Below are 18,566 nucleotides of genomic sequence, written 5' to 3' on the forward strand. Positions count from 1 at the left end.
CTGGCAGAAAATGCTGAAAAGTTGGGGAGGAAGGGGGGGTAGATCTAGCCCAGCTGTCCATTTCAAATATTGCTAGTTTCAAATTTAGCCTGCCATCTTCTTAGCAAATTGTTTGCGAGCGCTTTTAAATCTGCACATGTAAGTGTTATCATAAGTATTTGGCAAGTGCAAGGGATTTTGAATTAATTTGTGAAAGGAGGATGCCTGTATATGTGCCAAAGCATCCCAAGGTGTACTGGCCTGAGATGGTATGATTTAAGTGAACCCCAGTTTTCAAATTTTCTTCTGTCTTTGGAATGCTTTCTCTGCTACTTTCAGGAATAGCTAGAGTAAGCGTGTCCAGCCAAGTCCATTCTTTTCAGAGAGTTAAGCTAATTTATTTATCGTTAGAACTTTCCTCTTGCTTCCTCTGTGTAATTTTTGAGTCATTAGCACTTTCTTTAGCAATGCGTTATTGCCTGACATAAGAGAGTGTTGCATCCTGCCTTTGCTCTTCATCAGAAGCCAAATAGCTTGGAACTCTGTATTAGATGTGTTGTGTAGGGCAGATAAAAAGGAATGGGAAGAGACTCAAGTAAGCAGTGGCACTGAAGATGACTATTCTGAAGATGCATGACCCACAACACCACCTTCAGAAATAATGAAAATACCACGTTCCTCAAGCTTAAAATGCCTTCATTTGTTTGCTTTTCCTGGTCTCTCTAATGTTGTGTTGGTGGGTGCATCTGCACTGGAATATACCACTTGTCATACACTTATAGGTTGCTTCGGAGTGACACAGGTAATTCAGGGGAGAAGTTTTCTATACGGTAGAAGTGATTGTCACTATGTAGAAAAGATGATCTGTTTTAGGATAGGGAGTGCTTTTGGCTATGGTTTAGGATGGTGAGACTGAAGAATTCACCGGTAGGACTCAGGCTCAGAAATACTGCAGGATCAGGGAAGCAATGTTCAAGGCATAGACTCATAAATAGTGACGCAGGCCTCATATTACAAGACCCATCTCTAGGGACTTAGAACTAAAGGATGGAATTTGCCATTCATTGCTGGCTGACTGTGGTCTTATTTAGTAGTAAAAATCCCATAACTTTGAGATAAAGTGATAGGGCAGTGCTAAGTACTTCTGAAAGTCCGACTAGACTGAATAATGTATTGGAAAATATAATGAGGATGTATTGTATTAAGTCCTGGAGAATATTCTGGACCCTTCTTTAAGGACGTGGCCAGAGGTGCTTTTAAGGACGTGGCCTCCTTTCTCAGGGAGGTTTGGACAATGTGGAGAAGGAATGACTTGGCTTATCCTCATCACCTGTCCCGAGATGCTCGAGAGCCTGTCTTTACAATGGTGTTTGTAAACCTCCCTTGCCAAGAGGTTTCTTGATCCTGATATTGATAGGCTGCAAGATGTCATTAGCACCTCCAGCAAGAAGGGACTGGTGTGTGATGGGAAGGATATGAGAAGAGCAGAGATAAAATAACTGAGAAACAAAATGTTCCTCCGTTGCTGTCTTTGATCTCTTAACTCCCAGCTGTGAGAGATCCTGGATGCTGATGGCAGCAATCGACTAATTTTCTGCTGCTTCTGTTGCTTGTACAAAACAGGAATACGTTGTCTTCACTGAGGGGAGTACAAGTCTTGCTGTAATGTCTTCTGTTGCAGGCTGAACCTGAGGAGAGACAGAGAGTGAGTACACGCAGCCTCAAGACTGAGGCAAAATATGCAATTTTATTTCTTCCTCTCCTCTCTTTCTACCTTTTGCTTTGTACTACAATTCCTGCCTTATTAGCCATCCTTTTGCAGATTGAAACCCAATGGAAAGCTCCCAGCCAGTGTTGCTATCTTTGCTGCATCCCTGATGCCAAAGGAAGTGGCAGGCACCACGGACCAAGCTATTGCATCAGGACAAGCATCATCGTGAAAGCTTGTGTCATTTCTCAGCATTGATGTGCAGTACTTGAAGGGAGGGGACAGTTTTACAATAGCAGTTTAACTGTCCACCAATAATTTAATCTTGACCTGGGACTGAGGCTGAGTCGATCAAGCTAGTTTTGCTGTGTGAGTCACCAAAGGGCTGAGAGTAACAGGCTTTGAGCCCCTCTGCTGTTGGCTAGATCCAAACAGGTAGCTCAGAGATGAAGATATTGAGGAGTCACTGGTGATTTCCCATGCTATTCAGTCCTGTCTTGCAAGATATGAAAAGACATGCTTGTGGGTGAGGTGGATCTGCATTAAAAAGTTATAATCCCACATATAGATGAGTGGGCAGGGATGTTTGGAACTGAAGTGCTCATTCATATCTTTGTATAGTGTACAACAGTTATGGTCATCTCATTGTAGAGAGACGCAGAACAATTGCATTCCTCAGACACAGTCTGTGCTCAGGGAGCTTATTTCATGGACAAAGTAGACTAATTCCAAAATCACAGGTAAGAATCCCAAGTAATTCTTTGGATCAGTGTCCCTAAGATGGGATGAACATAGAAGTGCTAATCTAGAGCTAGTTCACATCAGGCGGGAGCTGCTGCTCATGCTGCAGTGTGATAGAAAGTGTTGCTGACCTGCTGTGGTGGAAGAGCTGGGCTGAGGGGTTGCTCGGCCTCCCTGAGTACACAGCTGCTGGCTCTACAGTTTGGCAGAAAATCAGCTGTTGATTCCTCTGTCTGCAGCTGCCAGGCCTCCCCTCAAGGCTCCCTCTTTATTGCAAAGCAAAGCGCAAACGTGAACTTTGTGAGTCTGTGTTGCCCTTGGCCTTTTCACAGTTCCTGGATGAGGTCCATGCTGCTCTTTGTCTGGGACCGTGTCCCTCTGGGAGGTGCAATTGTGCTTCAACAGCATATTTGGAAAATGGAAGCAAAGGGGAGAGCTGTGGGTTGCTTCAGTCTCTGCTTCTGTCACTACCAGCTGTGAGGGACTATTGGGATGGAGAATCCCTTCTAGATATCAACCATTTGTATCTCACTGAGTTTATTAACTCAGCTGAAAGAAGATCCTAATATAGAAGTACATACAAATATCCATCTAAAGAGTCAAGGGGCACCCAAAAGTGAAGGACAGGAGAATATAGTAGAATAACAAAAATCATATTATCTGTTTTCCACTCTTCGAAATGATTGGTGTCATAAGGCTTGTGGAGCGAGGCAAGGCAGGGACGGAGTCTGGCATTCTGCCTCCAGTCTCTGCAAAGCTCCAGCTATTCTGCCCTCTCCTGGAGCATTTGTTACCTGCCTTATTTCTTAGGGAACCAGAGATGGCCATTAAAGAAAGATGTAGAGAAGGAAACAGCAGCAATCCTATTGATTGCTTCTGGAAGAGTATTAAGGAGAAAGTGTAAAGGACATTTGTGTAAGACAATGCCAATGAGCTAAACAAGGCCAGTGTGACTAATGGACAAAAGGAGGAAGAGGGGGAAAGAGGCTAGCAGAGACACATAGAAAATAGTGGAGAGTTTATCCTTTGAAGCTTTTCCAAAATTGTGCTTTTAAATTTCTCTTCCTACTGATGATGGAATCCCTTAAGAATCCAGTCCATGGTACTGTCAGCATCACTTCACTCTCTCAGTCCCTTTCCTGGATACTCTTGGGAACCCCTGTGCCTTATCATATCCTCAACTGGTGCTCTCAGAAGCTCTACACTACATTTTTGGCAGAACGTTATGCTGTTCTGTGCTATACCACCGCCTCTGTGCTTGCCCATGTTCCCTTGATGGGATTCAGCATCTCCTGCATCCTCCATCCACTCTTTGGCTCAGGCATTCCAATGTGGTGTTTGGTACTGCCGTATTAAATCCATGATGCCTCAAATACTACAAGGAGCTCTGTACTTCTGTTGTTTGAAGTTGAACTCTCCATACCCCCCAATATTGCAGCTTGTTTCTCCTCTCTGTGTAGAGACTGTTTTTCCATAGCTGAGCATAGCAGTCCACAAGGCATTAAATGTTCTTGAATATATCTTCTACCTTAAGTAGAAGTAACTTCTACTGAGGGAAAATAAGTTACGAATTGCGCTCCTTTCATGCACTCCTGCACAGGGCCTGTTTGCTTGCATTGCTGGCTCTTGCATTCTTTAACCTATACATCCCTGAAATGAGTCAGGTGTAAGTTTGTGGGTCCTTCAGTAGGAAAAAGCAGCAGGTGAGTACTGCCTAATGCATTGCTTGTGCAGGCTAGACTTAAATTTCTAAGTTTGGTGTGAGAACTGCAGTCCTGGCATGGCAGGGAGGGCTGCTCACACAAGAGGGACTGAGGTGCTGCTTTGGAGCAGTAGCTATCGGTGTTCACACCAGCTTGGCTGTAGCTGCTGATTGGGGGTGGAGAGTTTCTCAGACACACTGGGCTGGCTGCACACAAGTTAGTTTTTTCCCCCAGAAAAAAAAAAGCAAAACAGCTGTGCAAACATTCTGTGTCGGGTCAAAGAAAGCACAGTGCGCATTAACATTAAAAACCAGGACAAGGAGGAGAAAAGAAAGACAAGTCAAAGATCAGGTTATTTCTCCTGCAGAGTGGCTGCCCTGTGTCCTGCACTACTTGGTGATGGCAGCCAGGATGTGGCACTCACTGAAGGTGACAGGAGGCACAGGGAGGCTATTTGCCTTCCGGTGTAAGGGGCCAATTCTGCTGACTGCTGGCAGAGACTTGCACGTCAGTCACTCGTTAGCTGTGTACCACCAGGCAGCAGATAATCTCAAGTGCTGAATGAATAAATCCACTCCTTGTCAGCTTCCATCAGTGTCTCTTGCATGAAGCCCTGATGCTTCTTAAAGAAGCATACGCTGCAGATAAGTCTAAGTGCCATATTTGCTCAGTAGCCTATGGCAGAGTGCTGAGGAGCGCTGCAGGTGTTAACGACCGAGTTAAACCATGAAATTCCTGGGTAGGATATTTCATGGTTAAGTAACCTGTAGGATTCAAACTCTGTCACTTCAAGACCTTGGAATCAATGTGCCAGGCCACCTGTTGTGGAGGTGCATTTGCACCAGCAGAAAGCATTTCCGAGAAAATTCTCACAGTGTCCATTCAGCTGAGCTAATACCCTCAGACTTTATGCCAAATTTTTAAATTCAGCAGAGCTTTAGAGTTGCAGTTTTGAAGGGACTATGGAAAAATACTTGTTTCAATAAAGACAAGTAGAAACTGACATTCTGCTATAATAGTAGTTTGTGGAAAATAAAATTTCCTACTAAAGCGTCATGGTATAGAAGTTTGCACATGCAAATTTTAACATCAAATATGCATCTCACTTGCTTCTCACACATACCTATTTTCATTTTCATTTTCATTCATGGGGAAATAGCTTTGAGAAGCACGCATGCAAACAAAAATTGTGGTGGAATGAGCCTATAATAGAGCTTTCAATAAAATGAGGAATTGCTCAGCTTTCCAGTAATTTTGTCTGTTTGTTGTAAGTATTTTGTACAGCATTGTCTACCTGCCTGAGTCTGTGGAGATCTAAGACTAGTTTCCCCCCTCATTTATCTACTTCTTATAGAATTTTCCTGTAATTACTAGCACTTAGTAGAAAACCTGAGTTCATGTTAAAGCATTTAATTAGTCAAAATTGTGTAATAGAAGATTTCTTCCAGATACCACTTAATGATCATTAGAAGGTCTGATTCAAAGCCCACTTAAGTCAATTGATGCCTTTTGTTGACTTCAATACATTTTGAATCTGGCTCAGTATATTCAGAAATGCGAAGCTAATGGCTACAGGAGCAGCAGGAAATGCTCTCCAAAGATGGACAACTTCTGTGGTTCTCTGTTTGCTTCCATAATGACCTACTGAAGGAGTTGTAGATAAATGTAATGAAAGGCCACTTTAAGTGAAAAAATCAACTAAATTCAGAGCTGCAGAGGAAGGTATTTTAATGTTTGATCATTTAAAACCTGATTTTTTTCCACTTCTGCTCTATTTATTCTCCCATTGAAATTAAGGATGCAACTGATACAATGTGGTATTGCTTACATTTGGTAATGACTTAAGTTTGTTTGGAAGAGCGATATCCCCAGAGCAGTGACCCTACAAGACATACTGGGCCTAAAGTTACTTGTTGTATAAAGCCATTTGTGCTTTAAAGCTGTTCTCTTCTGATTTCACGAGTAGCCTGTTTATTCTGTGATTATGGGAAAGACTTAACAGGTGACCTAAATGGTCTTCACCAAAGCCAGTCATTTTTCACCATTTTTAATGGTGAATAAACATGGAAGCAAAAGTACCAAATCAATAAAATCCCAGAGGATTTTATTCCGGGTATATTTCTGTTACAACAGGAATGGAAATTTCCAGAGAACTTGAGATCAGTTTTTTCCTAACCAATACCTTTGGTTTTGCCACTTCAACTCAGTAAAATATCACAGTGATTTCCTTTCTGCTTTCTGTGCTCTCATCATGGAACTGCAAATTACCGCACAGTAGGCCAGACATAGGAGAAAGTAGGTACTTTGGTACAAGGTTTCCAGCCTGAGTTCTACCCGGAGTTCTAGACTGAGTTAGATGAGCGTCCAAATCTCTGCATCCTTTGAAGTTCATCCTGAGTCTAAAAAATTCTGAACTCGGAGAAAGTTCATGTCCAGGTTGAGTTTCTAGTAACTGAGGGACAGCTGTGAGTTCTGAAAAGTATTTCATTAATTACTTCAGACCAAAGCAGAGTCAACTGTAGAGAGCTTGATTTTCACATGAAAACCTACCACCCCCACCCCCCCTCCACCATTTTGCTCTGAGAAGGAAAAACAGCACAACAGATTTGCAGTCTGCAGAACTTTATTGCCCCTCGCTATTTCTACAACTCCAGACTTCCTTCTCAGGCCAGTGTTTTGAGCAATATGGTAACCACCTATGTCAATGGAGAAAGAGAAAGCTTTGTGGTGTGCTGCTGGTGAACTTCAAAGCATCCAAAAAGAAATGTCATCTGCTGTCCCCTGGCTTTTTGGCGTAGGTGTTCTTTTAGAAACACTGCTATTAATGACTGTTGCATAGTGCTTGTACAGACTTGGTACATAAAATACAGCCTGGTAATAGGAGACAGCTGCCCATTTTTCAAGTTCTCACATCACCACCCATGGGTGATGGGTGACCCAACTGTTATTAAGTAAACGAATACAAGAGAAAAGGAAACTTTCTTCATCACCAAGACAAACCTTCAGGCTCCCTCAACCTGCCATCCTTGCCTTCTAAGTGAATTAGCATCCCGTGTGTGAGTCTGAAGGCAGGAGAGGAGAGCACTTGTCACCAGTGAAGACTGTGCTGACGACTTGGGCTTAAACCAGAAAGATGCAATTTCCTCTGCAGGAGACGGAGGGTGAAGTAGAGGTGGAGGAGAGGGAACCAGAGTTTTGCATTATTCCTCTCAGGGTTGCATTGCCCCGGTGTTGCACTTTGTCATTAGCTGAATCGCTGGAGCATCCTGTCAAATCAGCCTCCTGCATAGATTTTTAAAACCTCTAATTGGAACCTGCAAGGTTACAAGTTAGCAATATGTCTCCATTTGCCCTGCAGAGCCTTTCACAGCTCTTTCCCCCAGCTCCAAGGTGCTTGGAGTGCTGTGCAGTCAGGAGCCTACTGAGGTACGAGGCAACACAGGCTGTAGTTGGGACCTGGTGACGTGACCCGGTGTTTGTGTGACAGAGGAAGCTTTATTTTTTTCCTTTCTCTTTTAACTATTATGCAAATGTTTCTCTGTGTTTCTTGTTTATCACAGACTCCGAGCCTCCCTAGACAGGCTATTCTGAGCTTGGCCTGCTTTCTGATAATTGCATCTGCATTAAAGCAAACACCCCTGCAGGGTTTCTCCATTCTCCTGTCCTTGCCAGCTCTGAGCTGGACAGCACTCTGTGGCTTGCAAGCACAGGGATGCGCAAAAAAAGGCATGCCAAGGGCTGGCAAAGCTCTGGGGGAAAAGGCAAAGCTATTTCAGGCCTCTTTTATTTTGCCAGTGAGTTCAGATACCTCTCCCTTTCTAATGACACGGTGGCTGCTAGGTCCTTCTGAGCCAGGCATCAGTAAAATCATTATTGAGATCTACAGTCTCCGTCCAACCCGTATCAATTACTGGCTTCTCTGTGGGGATATAAAAAATGAATAGGATCCAGGGGAGTTACCCATTAGTAATGACTGCAGTAGTAATTTTGAGAAGGTGGTCCATTGCACATTTTTGTGATCTGTTGTTTTTCTTTGGAAGGGAAAAGAGACAGGACACTACTGTAAGATTTTTGAGGGTGATCTTTTTCAGATTGTTGTTGAGAGAGCTGGGAATCTCTAGTTCTTGAAATAATACAGCCATTAGTGTCTTGCTCCTCTACACAGGGCCAAGGCCTGGACTATGAGAAATACAGTAATGACACTTTTCCTTCATAAAGCCCCTTTTCACTGAAGGATTATACCAAGTCTTACTGAGATGAGTCGATTACTTTTGTCCTGGGTTTGCAGGTAGAAGAAGTAGCAAACTGTGGAAAGCTGAGTGCTGCCTGCACTGGAGTGGTGCAACACACCACCGAACTGAATACATTCTAATGAAATGCTGGCAGGCTCATCAAGCCGGATGCTTTCTGCATATACCTGGGGTTGAAATCAAGACCTCCGAAACTCTATTTCCTCTCAGGGTTTACTTCCCAGGAAGTTAAAAATATGCACAGAACCTGCCACACTCACACACTTAAAATGATGAAAGTAAAGTAACTCATGTTATTTCTTTTTAATTGGTTTTGAGCGTCAATCTGGAGGTAGTAAGTAGATACTTGCTTTCTGGTCTGATTTTCTCTTATTGAACATGGGCCATGTGGTGCTGTAACTGAACACCCTCCTCCAGTCACTGCCTCTTCTCATGCTTGAGGACAGTAACCAAGCAGGACCCTGACTGGCTGCTGCCATCCATCACTGAATTGGTCTGAACTTACATTGCCACTGCACCTACCAAGAAGTTTTTCAGAATTTAATCTCCAATGCAGCTAGACAGCCCATCTGCAGGGAATTTCATCTTTCACAGGCAGGATATCCCCCAGGAGGGAGAACAGGGGATAGCTACTGCAATGGTCACATTCCCCATGAAATACCTCATCTGCCCCATCCAAAGGGAACTTGGTTGGAGTTCCTGTTCCTGAGCAACTGTGGTACATGGTGCTGATGGTGAACCTCAGTACCATTGGAAGAGTGTTATGGGAGCGAGTGCTTGTTCTGTTTTGTTTTTCCTCTTTCTTGAAGCAAATCCAACTTTATCAATTATAGGGCTAAACAAGCCCTCTGCAAATATCAGTGCATGTCTTGTAAGAGAAAAGACTAATAGATCTTTTTGAAGAGGAGATAAAAATGGAATTAACTAGATATCCCGCGGGTTTTTTGGGTTTTTTTGTGGAATAGCTGTACAGTTGAAATCTACCCAACTTTGATTTCCTATTTGCATGTGCTGCTTTCATCTTAAGTGCCGGTCATGAGTAAGTTACACCTACAGAACTGTCATTGTCAAGTACTGTGTATCACTGCATTCATAGAGTTCATCACTGAGTTCTGGCAGCGCTGAACTGCATACATACATGATTACATGCATGCACACATACACACTTAATTCTGTTAGAGCTTCCTGATACGCTATTCTCTTCCTCGCTTCTCTGAGGGAGCTGTTTCCAGGAGATCCCAAGTGTGGAAGTGGATCTCTAATGACTTTTGACTCTGCAGAAAGGAATAAGTGTCTTCGAAAGACTAAAATTGCCACATGTACAAATACCCTTTCTTCCATCTTGGTATGCGAGGAAGGCCAAGGTTGATGTGGTGTGAGAGCTTCTTTTGCTGTTTTTGCGTGGTGATATAGAGGAAGAGAGATCTGGGGTGATAGGCAACATGCTGGGAAATCCTTCCTCCCCTGCCCAGTGCTGGAAAACTACCACTTTCTAATTTCCTGCCAGATATCTTACTGGCATTCAGGGAAAGTTGTCTGTGTTCAGGCTTAGCGGAGTATGATGCCTCAGGAAATTAAAGGACATAATGAACTAAAAGTATACTGGGGCAAGTTCCTAATTACTCGCCTGATCCTTGAAGGGGAGATGTTAGACACGGTTTTGTAGTTTGTTCATGTTTTGTTTGCTAGCATAGCAGCTCCAGGACAATCAGTTATTTGAAGGACTGGGAAAAAACCTACCTAGTTGTCTTTGTCTGCTTCTTTAGGTCTTTTTCCTGCCTTTGTGGATTCCTGGAAATTTGTCATGCCCAACTGCGCAGTGCTTAGACTCCGTCTTGTTGCAGAGTTTATTTCAGTAATCTACAGTCTCCGCAGTGCTACATTAATTCCCTTCGAGTTAGCCTAGGTCAAATCAGAGCAGTTACAGTGTGGCTTTGAGCAGCACAGAGCAATTTTACTAGCAGCAGAGGAATTGCACTGACTCCATCTCTAATGAATACCCTTAGTAAATTCACGTTAAAAGCACCGTGGCAGTCATGATAAGAATTTTGGGTGAGAACAGGGCTTGCGCTAATTACAGGGACTTAGTCACAACTTGTTAACTCCATGTTGAAGACACCCTCTTAGAAGTAGCCACGCTCGGACAGATTGGGAATTGAGAGAAAGCACAGTCTTATGCTTAAGGCTCTGAACACTGCATCTCCAGTAATCAGGTTTAATTTCTTGTTGTGCCTTGTACTTCTTATGTCACTTCTTATATTTCTTTCCCTTTCTGTTCCTCAGTTCTGCAGCTATAAAATCACATTGCTGTCTGTCTTCCACTCTTTGTCTCCCCTGCATACACTGCAAGTTCTTCAGGATGGGGATTTTCTAATATTAATTGAGTATGCAGTATGTCGTGCAGCATGGCTGCACCTGTGCCTGTGGGAGGGCAGGAAAGCCCTAACTGACACCACAGAATTTCTGTACTTTGAGAATATGTCACTGGCTTCGGATTGTGAGGCAGGAACAGCTTTGAATGCTCATGTAATTCCTTTAGCTAATTCCCTTTGGTAGATTTGAAACTTTTCTTTCAACCTTAAAATTTTGCTGGTTTTCGGTTCTGCAGGGCAGGGAGTGCTGAGGCTGAATAAATTGAATTTTTCTTAAATTATATGAGTGCTAAATATGATACATTGTTATAAGTGGCTGTATCCTCTGCATATAAAGCGGAGTGGAAAATGGGTAAATGGGAAGAAAATGTGTGACAATACCTAATGTATTAGAAGATCAAGCTTTTAATCTTCTCTTTCTTTTTGTTTCTTCCAGGTGGAGCGGGAAATAGCCATCCTGAAGTTGATAGAACATCCTCACGTTTTAAAGCTGCATGATGTTTACGAAAATAAAAAATATTTGTAGGTATTACTGGCTTTTGCCAGAGAAAGGGGAAGGGAAGGAGGAAGGAAGGGAGGGAGATGAGGGTTTTGAAACTCGGTAACGTTTCTGAAAGAATGGAGCAGGGGGTGTTTTCATCCTCAGCTGGTGTCCGTTGATATCTGGTACTCGGATGAAGAAGGAACACTCCTTATTTCCTTGGCTTTTTTCATTTTCTTTTCTGTGCTTTACTTATCTGCTGTTTCCCACTTAAAATGGAGGAGAGAGGACAAATGAACGTTTTCTATGAAACAGCAAGAGGGGAGGAAGGTTTGTACCTCTAAGATCTGGAACCATTTTGAATCAAAACTGTAACAGAGTGTTACAGTGGTTAATTTGGATAACCTCCCTTGCCTAGTAGTTTTCATTTGACTCTCATTAACAATATTTTAAATTTGCCCCATCAATAACAATTTTTGGTTTTAAGGGTTGCTGAAATCTTCTGATGGTTCTGTAGTAACAGCTAAGTAGCAAAGCCTTTTTTTTTTTCCTTCAGATCGTTGCCAGTGCCAGACAGGAATATTGTCCACAGACAGAGTCATTTTAGCTTGACAGGGCACTAGATATGTTGAATCTGTTGTCAAACAAACAGGCGACATTAATCTTGGCACAACAGGAAAAAAAAAATCAATGTTCTCCAAATGGAAAAGGGCAACCCAGTAGGGAACTCAGTGTTATTTTCAGCTTTTTAACAGGTTATTGCAAGTAGAAGAGAGTGGTAAAAAAAAATTAAACTATTTTGAAAAACCACCATCCATTGGTGACCTCTCCTTAATGTCACACCACAAGAAGGGAATGACTGTTTACCCAAAGAAAGTGTGTAGAATGGAGGTAACAGTCCCTCACGGACTATTCAGCCAGTCTTGTTACTGGAGCAATGAATTCCTGCTCCGAGAAATAAGGCCTCTGTGCCTAAGGGTTAGCTTACTAGAGCAAGCAGTAATTTCTTTTGGATTCCCCATCCTCCTTTGGGGCAGAGCCTGCCATCCGTGGTGAAATGCGGTTGCCAGAATGAGCACATGCAGGCACGGGGTGGAGACTGGCTCAGATGTTCTCTGAGCTGCATGCCAAGTGCTCTAACCTCAATGACATAAACAGTCATGGCTCCATTAAGCCCAGTTTGCCCCACCTGAGGACAGAGGCCCAGATCTAACATAGCCTGCTCTGCGTGCAGGAGAAGGGTAGCAAAGGGAAATGAGGCTTTACAGCCAATAAATTCTCCTTTAATCCTGAAAAGAGGGGCACCATTTGTAAGAGCACACTTGTCTGTATTCTGGTTTAAAGAGGGGTAGGATAAGGCCCCAGGCTTTCTTTTGATTAAGAGAGTGGGAATATTCTTCTTTGTGCTCCTTGGCTCTTTGTATGCTATGTAGTCTTAGGTATGCACACACATAAACACACGCACTCTTGCATAAACACAACACAGCTGATGTGTTCCAGGTAGGTGTAGTATACTTGAGCAGTGGAGTCAATGTATGAATACATGAAGAAGAAACGCCATGATCATCACTTGGAGTGAGGGGACGGGTTATGGAGATGCTGACACTTTCTTCTTGCTCTGAATGCCTGTGAAGCCAGCAACTGAGCTGAGCTCTTCTTAACCCAAAAGACTTGGGGCCTATTTTGCTCCATGTGAAAAATATCTAGTATTGAGAGCAGTGGGGATGGTCTTACACCAAGATTTCCAAAAAAATGACGGCATTCCTTGGCAGGAAAATATCTTCCTGCTGAAAATCACCTTGACAAGGGGAGCCTTCCGTACCTTTAAGCTTCGTATGGATATCCTGGCTTCTAAAAAATGTTGAGCTCCGAAGCGTGCTTTGCCAGGGACCATTTAGCCTTTAACAATCACTAAGTCTTCTTTGTGCTGTAGCTCCTCTGCCTGTAGGATTGAGCCATCTGCATCTCCCCACAAAGGCACTGAATCCCTCTGCTGAAAGACACTGATTCCGTGAAAGAGCCAATGACTGTTAATTACCTTTCATTTTTTATTAGTCACTATATTAAAGAAAGAGCACAACGCAGAGCTTCTGCCAAGCCTCTGTGTTCAAAATTAGAAACGGCCATAGCCTTGGAATAAATCTAAGCCGTGGAAGAGAGTGCCTGTGGAGGGGCGAAGGGCTACAAGTGTGTGGGAGCTGAGAAGTGTGTGTGCATCTACTTTGGCAAATAATAAGACACAGTGACCTCTGGTTCTCACCAGCATCAAAAAAGGGATTACTCTCTGGTTGTTACAGCACCTTTCCATCATGCATGCCATCTAAGCAGTAACGGTAGCGGCATGGTTTAGAGGAGCTCGTGAATTATGGGTGATATTTCAGATGCCAGAGACTAATCACGATGCAGCGCTGGGGAGTATTTCCTCGATAAATGTTAATTTCACAAATCATATTTGACTTTTGGTTTATGATTTAATTTGTGACAAGGGGCTTTGGTTGAGTAGATTCCTAATGCGACCATGAATCAAATCCTTTTTCCACAGTTTATTTAACATTGAAAATGAGTTTTAAAAAATAATAAAAATCTGTTAGCGTATGTGTGTTAGCCTAGCAGTCATTTTCTGTTTGTTTTGGTGTTTTTTTTACCAAGATGGTTGGAGAGATGGAGATGGCTATGGGCTCTGAGACTTCCCAGTCTCAGAGTCCACAGTAATTTAGAAATAGCTATAGACGATCTATGCCGCCCTCTCCCATCATATAATGTAAATACAAAAAACAGCCAGGAAGGGGGCTTGTCCTCCCCTTTTAAAGATCAAGAATGAGCTAAAGTAGCCTGGTATGGGGTAAGCCCAGAGTTGCTTGATAACTTATATTGCTGGTTCATAATGGGGAGTGATCAATGAGCTATCAAAACTTGTGTGTGCACCAGTCATTTTGACTAACCAATAACCAAGTTCAGACAGTCAGGAATTTTAGGGAAATGTAAATAAACTAAGGGAATAAGCAAGGTGATAACAAAGCTGATAACAAAGTTTTGGTGTGCTCTGTAGTGCATACTGGAGGGGAAACACTCCTCTGGTCATATGATTTCTGCATTGCAAATGAACCATGTGAACCTGGATGATGGTCCTTTTTTGTCTGTGCTATGTGTAGAAAAGGTCTTTTGAATTGGACCTAGATAGAGTTTGTGTAGCAGCTGGAGAGGAAGACGGAGTTCTTACACTGTTAGCAGCACTGTCACTGTGAATGAGCAGGAGGTTGTCATTAGCAGACTTGTTGAGGAGTAAGAGGAAACACGCAAAGCCCAGTCCTTCATGAGTGAAGTGGTTGGCTCGGATTTTTTCTAGGAAGCAATCTTATGCTTTATTCTTAAATCTCTGATATGTACATTTACTGCATTTTATGCAGTAAATTCTGCTTTCCTTCTGATCTTAGAAAAGCAATTGTCCCACTGCCAGAGGAGCTGTTAGCATGGCAGCCTAAGTGCCATCATATAGTTCACAGGAGATGGACTTTCCCTTTCCAAAGGGGATAAAGCTGACTGATACAGTTTTGCTGCAGAACTCCCAACAGGGGTGGCATTATCCATTTGATCTCATTTGATTAGCTATTTAGCTTAAATTATTGAGGGTTTGGTGTGGAGTGGAAATGAGATAAAGACATCCTAGGACCACTCCATGCCCTTTTCTTTCAGATGTTTATACTATTATTTCTTGATTTCATTTCCATCAATGTCTGTACATATATATCTGTAAATTTCTATTTATAGGTTCATACAGATATTTGTATATATATGTATAGATTTATATCTATTAATTTGCAAATCTTCATGCTTAAGATTTCAGATTTTCAAATTTTGTGGGAGCATTTATTTTAAATCTCTATGTTGTCCAACTTGATCAGCATTTTAAACAAGGATCTGCTTTGAGAGAAGAAGTGGACATCAGAATATTGTTCTCTGAAATGCACCGTGCATTCATCAGCTCTTTTTCTAAGCACGACAAGTCCCTTCCTTATTCAGCAGTACAGTGCTATGACTGGGGAAGTGCCCAAACCTCATTGCAATGTACACAATGCACCACCTCCTGATTTCACAGGTGAAGGTGCTTCCCAATGAGCCAGATAACAAAATTAAAATGTCCTCTTACCCGTGCACAGCTCACGTTTCTGACTTATACAAGGAGTCAAAGACTTAGAACTCTGGTGGTGTCTGCAGAGGCATTCATGCTGCTAGTCCTCTCCACCAGGCTTTTCCTGTAATTCTGTTTATTTTTGTTGAAAACTGATTTTGAGGTGCCAGAGAAGGCAAGAAAGAGAAAAAAGGATTCTGTGTGTTCTTCTGTTATTGGTAGCCCAGGACCTCGACATTCGATCCATCTGTGGGGAAACCTGTGTAAAGGCAGAAGGAGGGTTCAGAAAGTTGGAGCAGCTCCAAGGGCTCAGTTCTAAAAGTTAATTTCGTGGTAGGTTTGCTTCTTGGTAATCTGGTTGTGGGGTGTCAGATGCTGTGGATACAGAAAAAGAAAATAGAACAGGATTGGAAAACAAAATGATGTTCCACCTGAGACTTGATTAGAATTAAGAGAAATATTCATAACCAGCTACTTTGACCCCTTTTCTATTGTTGTTGACTTGTTTTAGTACTGTCATGAATTACAAGAGCGTGTAGCCAAGGGAAATCCAATCAGCTGTAGGAGTGGAGCCAGTGCACATGAGGTTTTGAGTCAAGGTTGGGCCTGTTGATGAGGAGCTGGCTGGAGGCCAGGGGAAGGGGACAGGGTGCTATGCCAAGGACAGGTGTCACTGCTTGCAGGAGGGATGCCAACCTGGCACAATGCAGGGCTTGCACAGAGGTGGTGGTGATGATTAATACTACACCCTATGCAACACAGTCTTAATAAGCTCTACCCAAAAGCCCGACTGTGTCTTCTGCTGACTGCCTGATGTGTGTGCTTGGATACTGTCCAGGCCATGATGCTGGGCTTGGGAGAAAACAGACGTATAGTACAGCAATTCTGTGATGTGAGCAAAGGTCAAGGGGAGATGTAGCTCCAGGGCCACAGCATATTTACATGCCTAATTTCTTTTTCAGGCTCCAGTAAGCAATGTTGTCTGTGTCTGGGCCCTAGCTGTTAAAGGAAAGGCCACTTAGCTCTGAAGAATAAAACCCAAAAGTATATATATGGTCACTAGCAGAATTGCAGCTGATGGGTGTTGTCTCAGCTCTGCCCATCCTGTGCTGAGGATCCCTCTGGCTGGATCCATTCCATATCGTTTGCCCAAATAGGATGGCTGCCGCAGTGCCTTGGCATGCATGACTACACGCCGTGAAGGCACTGCTCAAAACACCTTTAATCCCCAATAAATCAAAGGTATAGAGCGAACAGCATGATCTCCTATTATCTCTCTTTTCCCCAAAAGCCCCAACTTGTTCATGTCCAAACCTAATGAGCAATCAAATACAATCTTCATTCCAACAAGCAGACTAGAGTTAAAATTGTCTTTCGCAAAAAACATCTAATGCGTGCACATTTTCTTGGAGGCAAGGGGGAAAAAAAAAATAGTTCCTGGCCTGGTGCCAAATTAGGGTTTAAAAATTCATGCCCACTATAAGAATTTATATAACTTCTGAATAATTTATAGGCTGCGCCAATAACAAGGAGCTTAATATCTGATAGAGATTATTTAATCAATAGAAAACAGTGCAGTGAAAAAGCCGTCAAAGAACTACAACATGTCAGTCTTGGCTGGGCAGCTTTAAACTTCTTCCCTGCTATACATATGTCCATTCATACATACATATGGAAGGACATTTTGCATGTAGGGCGGTAGCATGGAAGAGGAATTGCCACGACTTTTTTCTTCTAGAGGCTTTTCTTCAGCAGTCTGCTGTTCCAGACAGATCCCTTGCTGATTCACCAGAGCTTTGAAATGTAATGAGTTTTGTAGCTCTTAGCTGAATTAGTCACAAGGAGTAGCTAGTTTCTCCTGAATAATCTGCCAGGGATTTTGGTTTGCTGTGAGATGGTTCAGCGTGCGTCGAGATTGGTGGCAGTGCCTAGTACATCCATTTTTTCTGCAGCCATTTCCATTTGTGTTTGATTCTGTGGCCGAAGTTCAAGAGGTTTTTACAGATGTGGGCACTAATAAACATAGGGACAGAAAAGAACGAAAGACATATCTGTCTTTATAAGGGAAGTTCCTACCTGACTTATGTCCCTTGCCTCAGTAGTTGCGTAGACATCTGCCTCAACTCTGAAGTGTCTTGATCCATGCCATGTTCCCCAGTTTTAGGACTATGCTCATGATTTTCATATAATAATCAGCTATTGAGTGATAAAACAGAGTAGTTGAGCTTCTCATCAGGTGTGGTCATTTCATGAAATGTCTTAGCCATAGGCATCACAAAACAGTAAACTTTTGAGCACAAAGGAAGCAAGCAGAAACTCTCCTGATTTTTCTTGCCTTTGTGTGTATCTCTATCTATATAACTGCAGCTGGGTTTCACGTCTTGGTGGAGTGGACACCTGAAGTTCTGTATCTTAAAAGCTAGCCAGTGCCACATGAACATCCAGTCTAACTTCTGGTTTAGTAAAAGTCCTAGAACATCACCCAATGGTGTGTGATGGTACTCAGTGGTACATTCAGGCTACTTGCTTAGGTTTAAGTGAGGTTGTGTGTCATATGTGTAAATATCGTAGAATCATAGAACAATTGGTTTGGAAGGGAACTTTGAATGTCATCTAGTCCAACCACCCCCCTGCAATGAGCAGGGACATCTTCAACTAGACCAGGTTGCTCAGAGCCCCATCCAACCTGACCTTGAATGTTTCCAGGGATGGCACATCTGCAATCTCTCTGGGCAACCACTTCCAATGTCTCACCATCCTCATTGTAAAAAATTTCTTCCTTACATCTACTCTAAATCTAGCTTCTTTTAGTTTAAAACCATTACCCCTTGTCTGATCATTACCCTGGATTATTAACTGGTTCCCTAACAGACAGCTAATCACATGCCCTAATGAACAAACCTTCTATTGCCTCACTAAAACAAGAAGCTCTATGAATCGACTACCATTCCTAGAGCACCGGAGAGTATTTCTTGTGACTCTTAATTTTGCATTTATAATATTTACCTGAAATACTTTGTGTTTCAGTATGAGCTTTCATCTAGAGATCTCTATCCATTTAACACTTTTATAATAATAAATACTTTTGTATTGCCCCAGAGGACCTAATTTGTGTAGCTGTGAATGTCTTGTAAATTGTCTTCATCTATAAGGCTAAGAAAACAGGAGCTACATACCCACACTGGGATGTATAGTGATGGGCT

General features: G+C 42.6%; 1 protein-coding gene across 1 annotated transcript in view; it reads left to right on the forward strand.

The window, feature by feature from the left end:
* The window catches only part of BRSK2 (BR serine/threonine kinase 2), a 319,951-nt gene that overhangs the window by 200,834 nt on the left and 100,551 nt on the right, over nucleotides 1-18,566 (forward strand). Inside the window, exon 3 of the mRNA XM_074148741.1 lies at nucleotides 11,190-11,275. Coding sequence (XP_074004842.1) covers nucleotides 11,190-11,275 — 86 coding nt within the window. The remainder of the gene's footprint in view (nucleotides 1-11,189; nucleotides 11,276-18,566) is intronic.

Source organism: Numenius arquata, chromosome 6, assembly GCF_964106895.1.
Source record: "Numenius arquata chromosome 6, bNumArq3.hap1.1, whole genome shotgun sequence".
NCBI lineage: Eukaryota > Metazoa > Chordata > Aves > Charadriiformes > Scolopacidae > Numenius > Numenius arquata.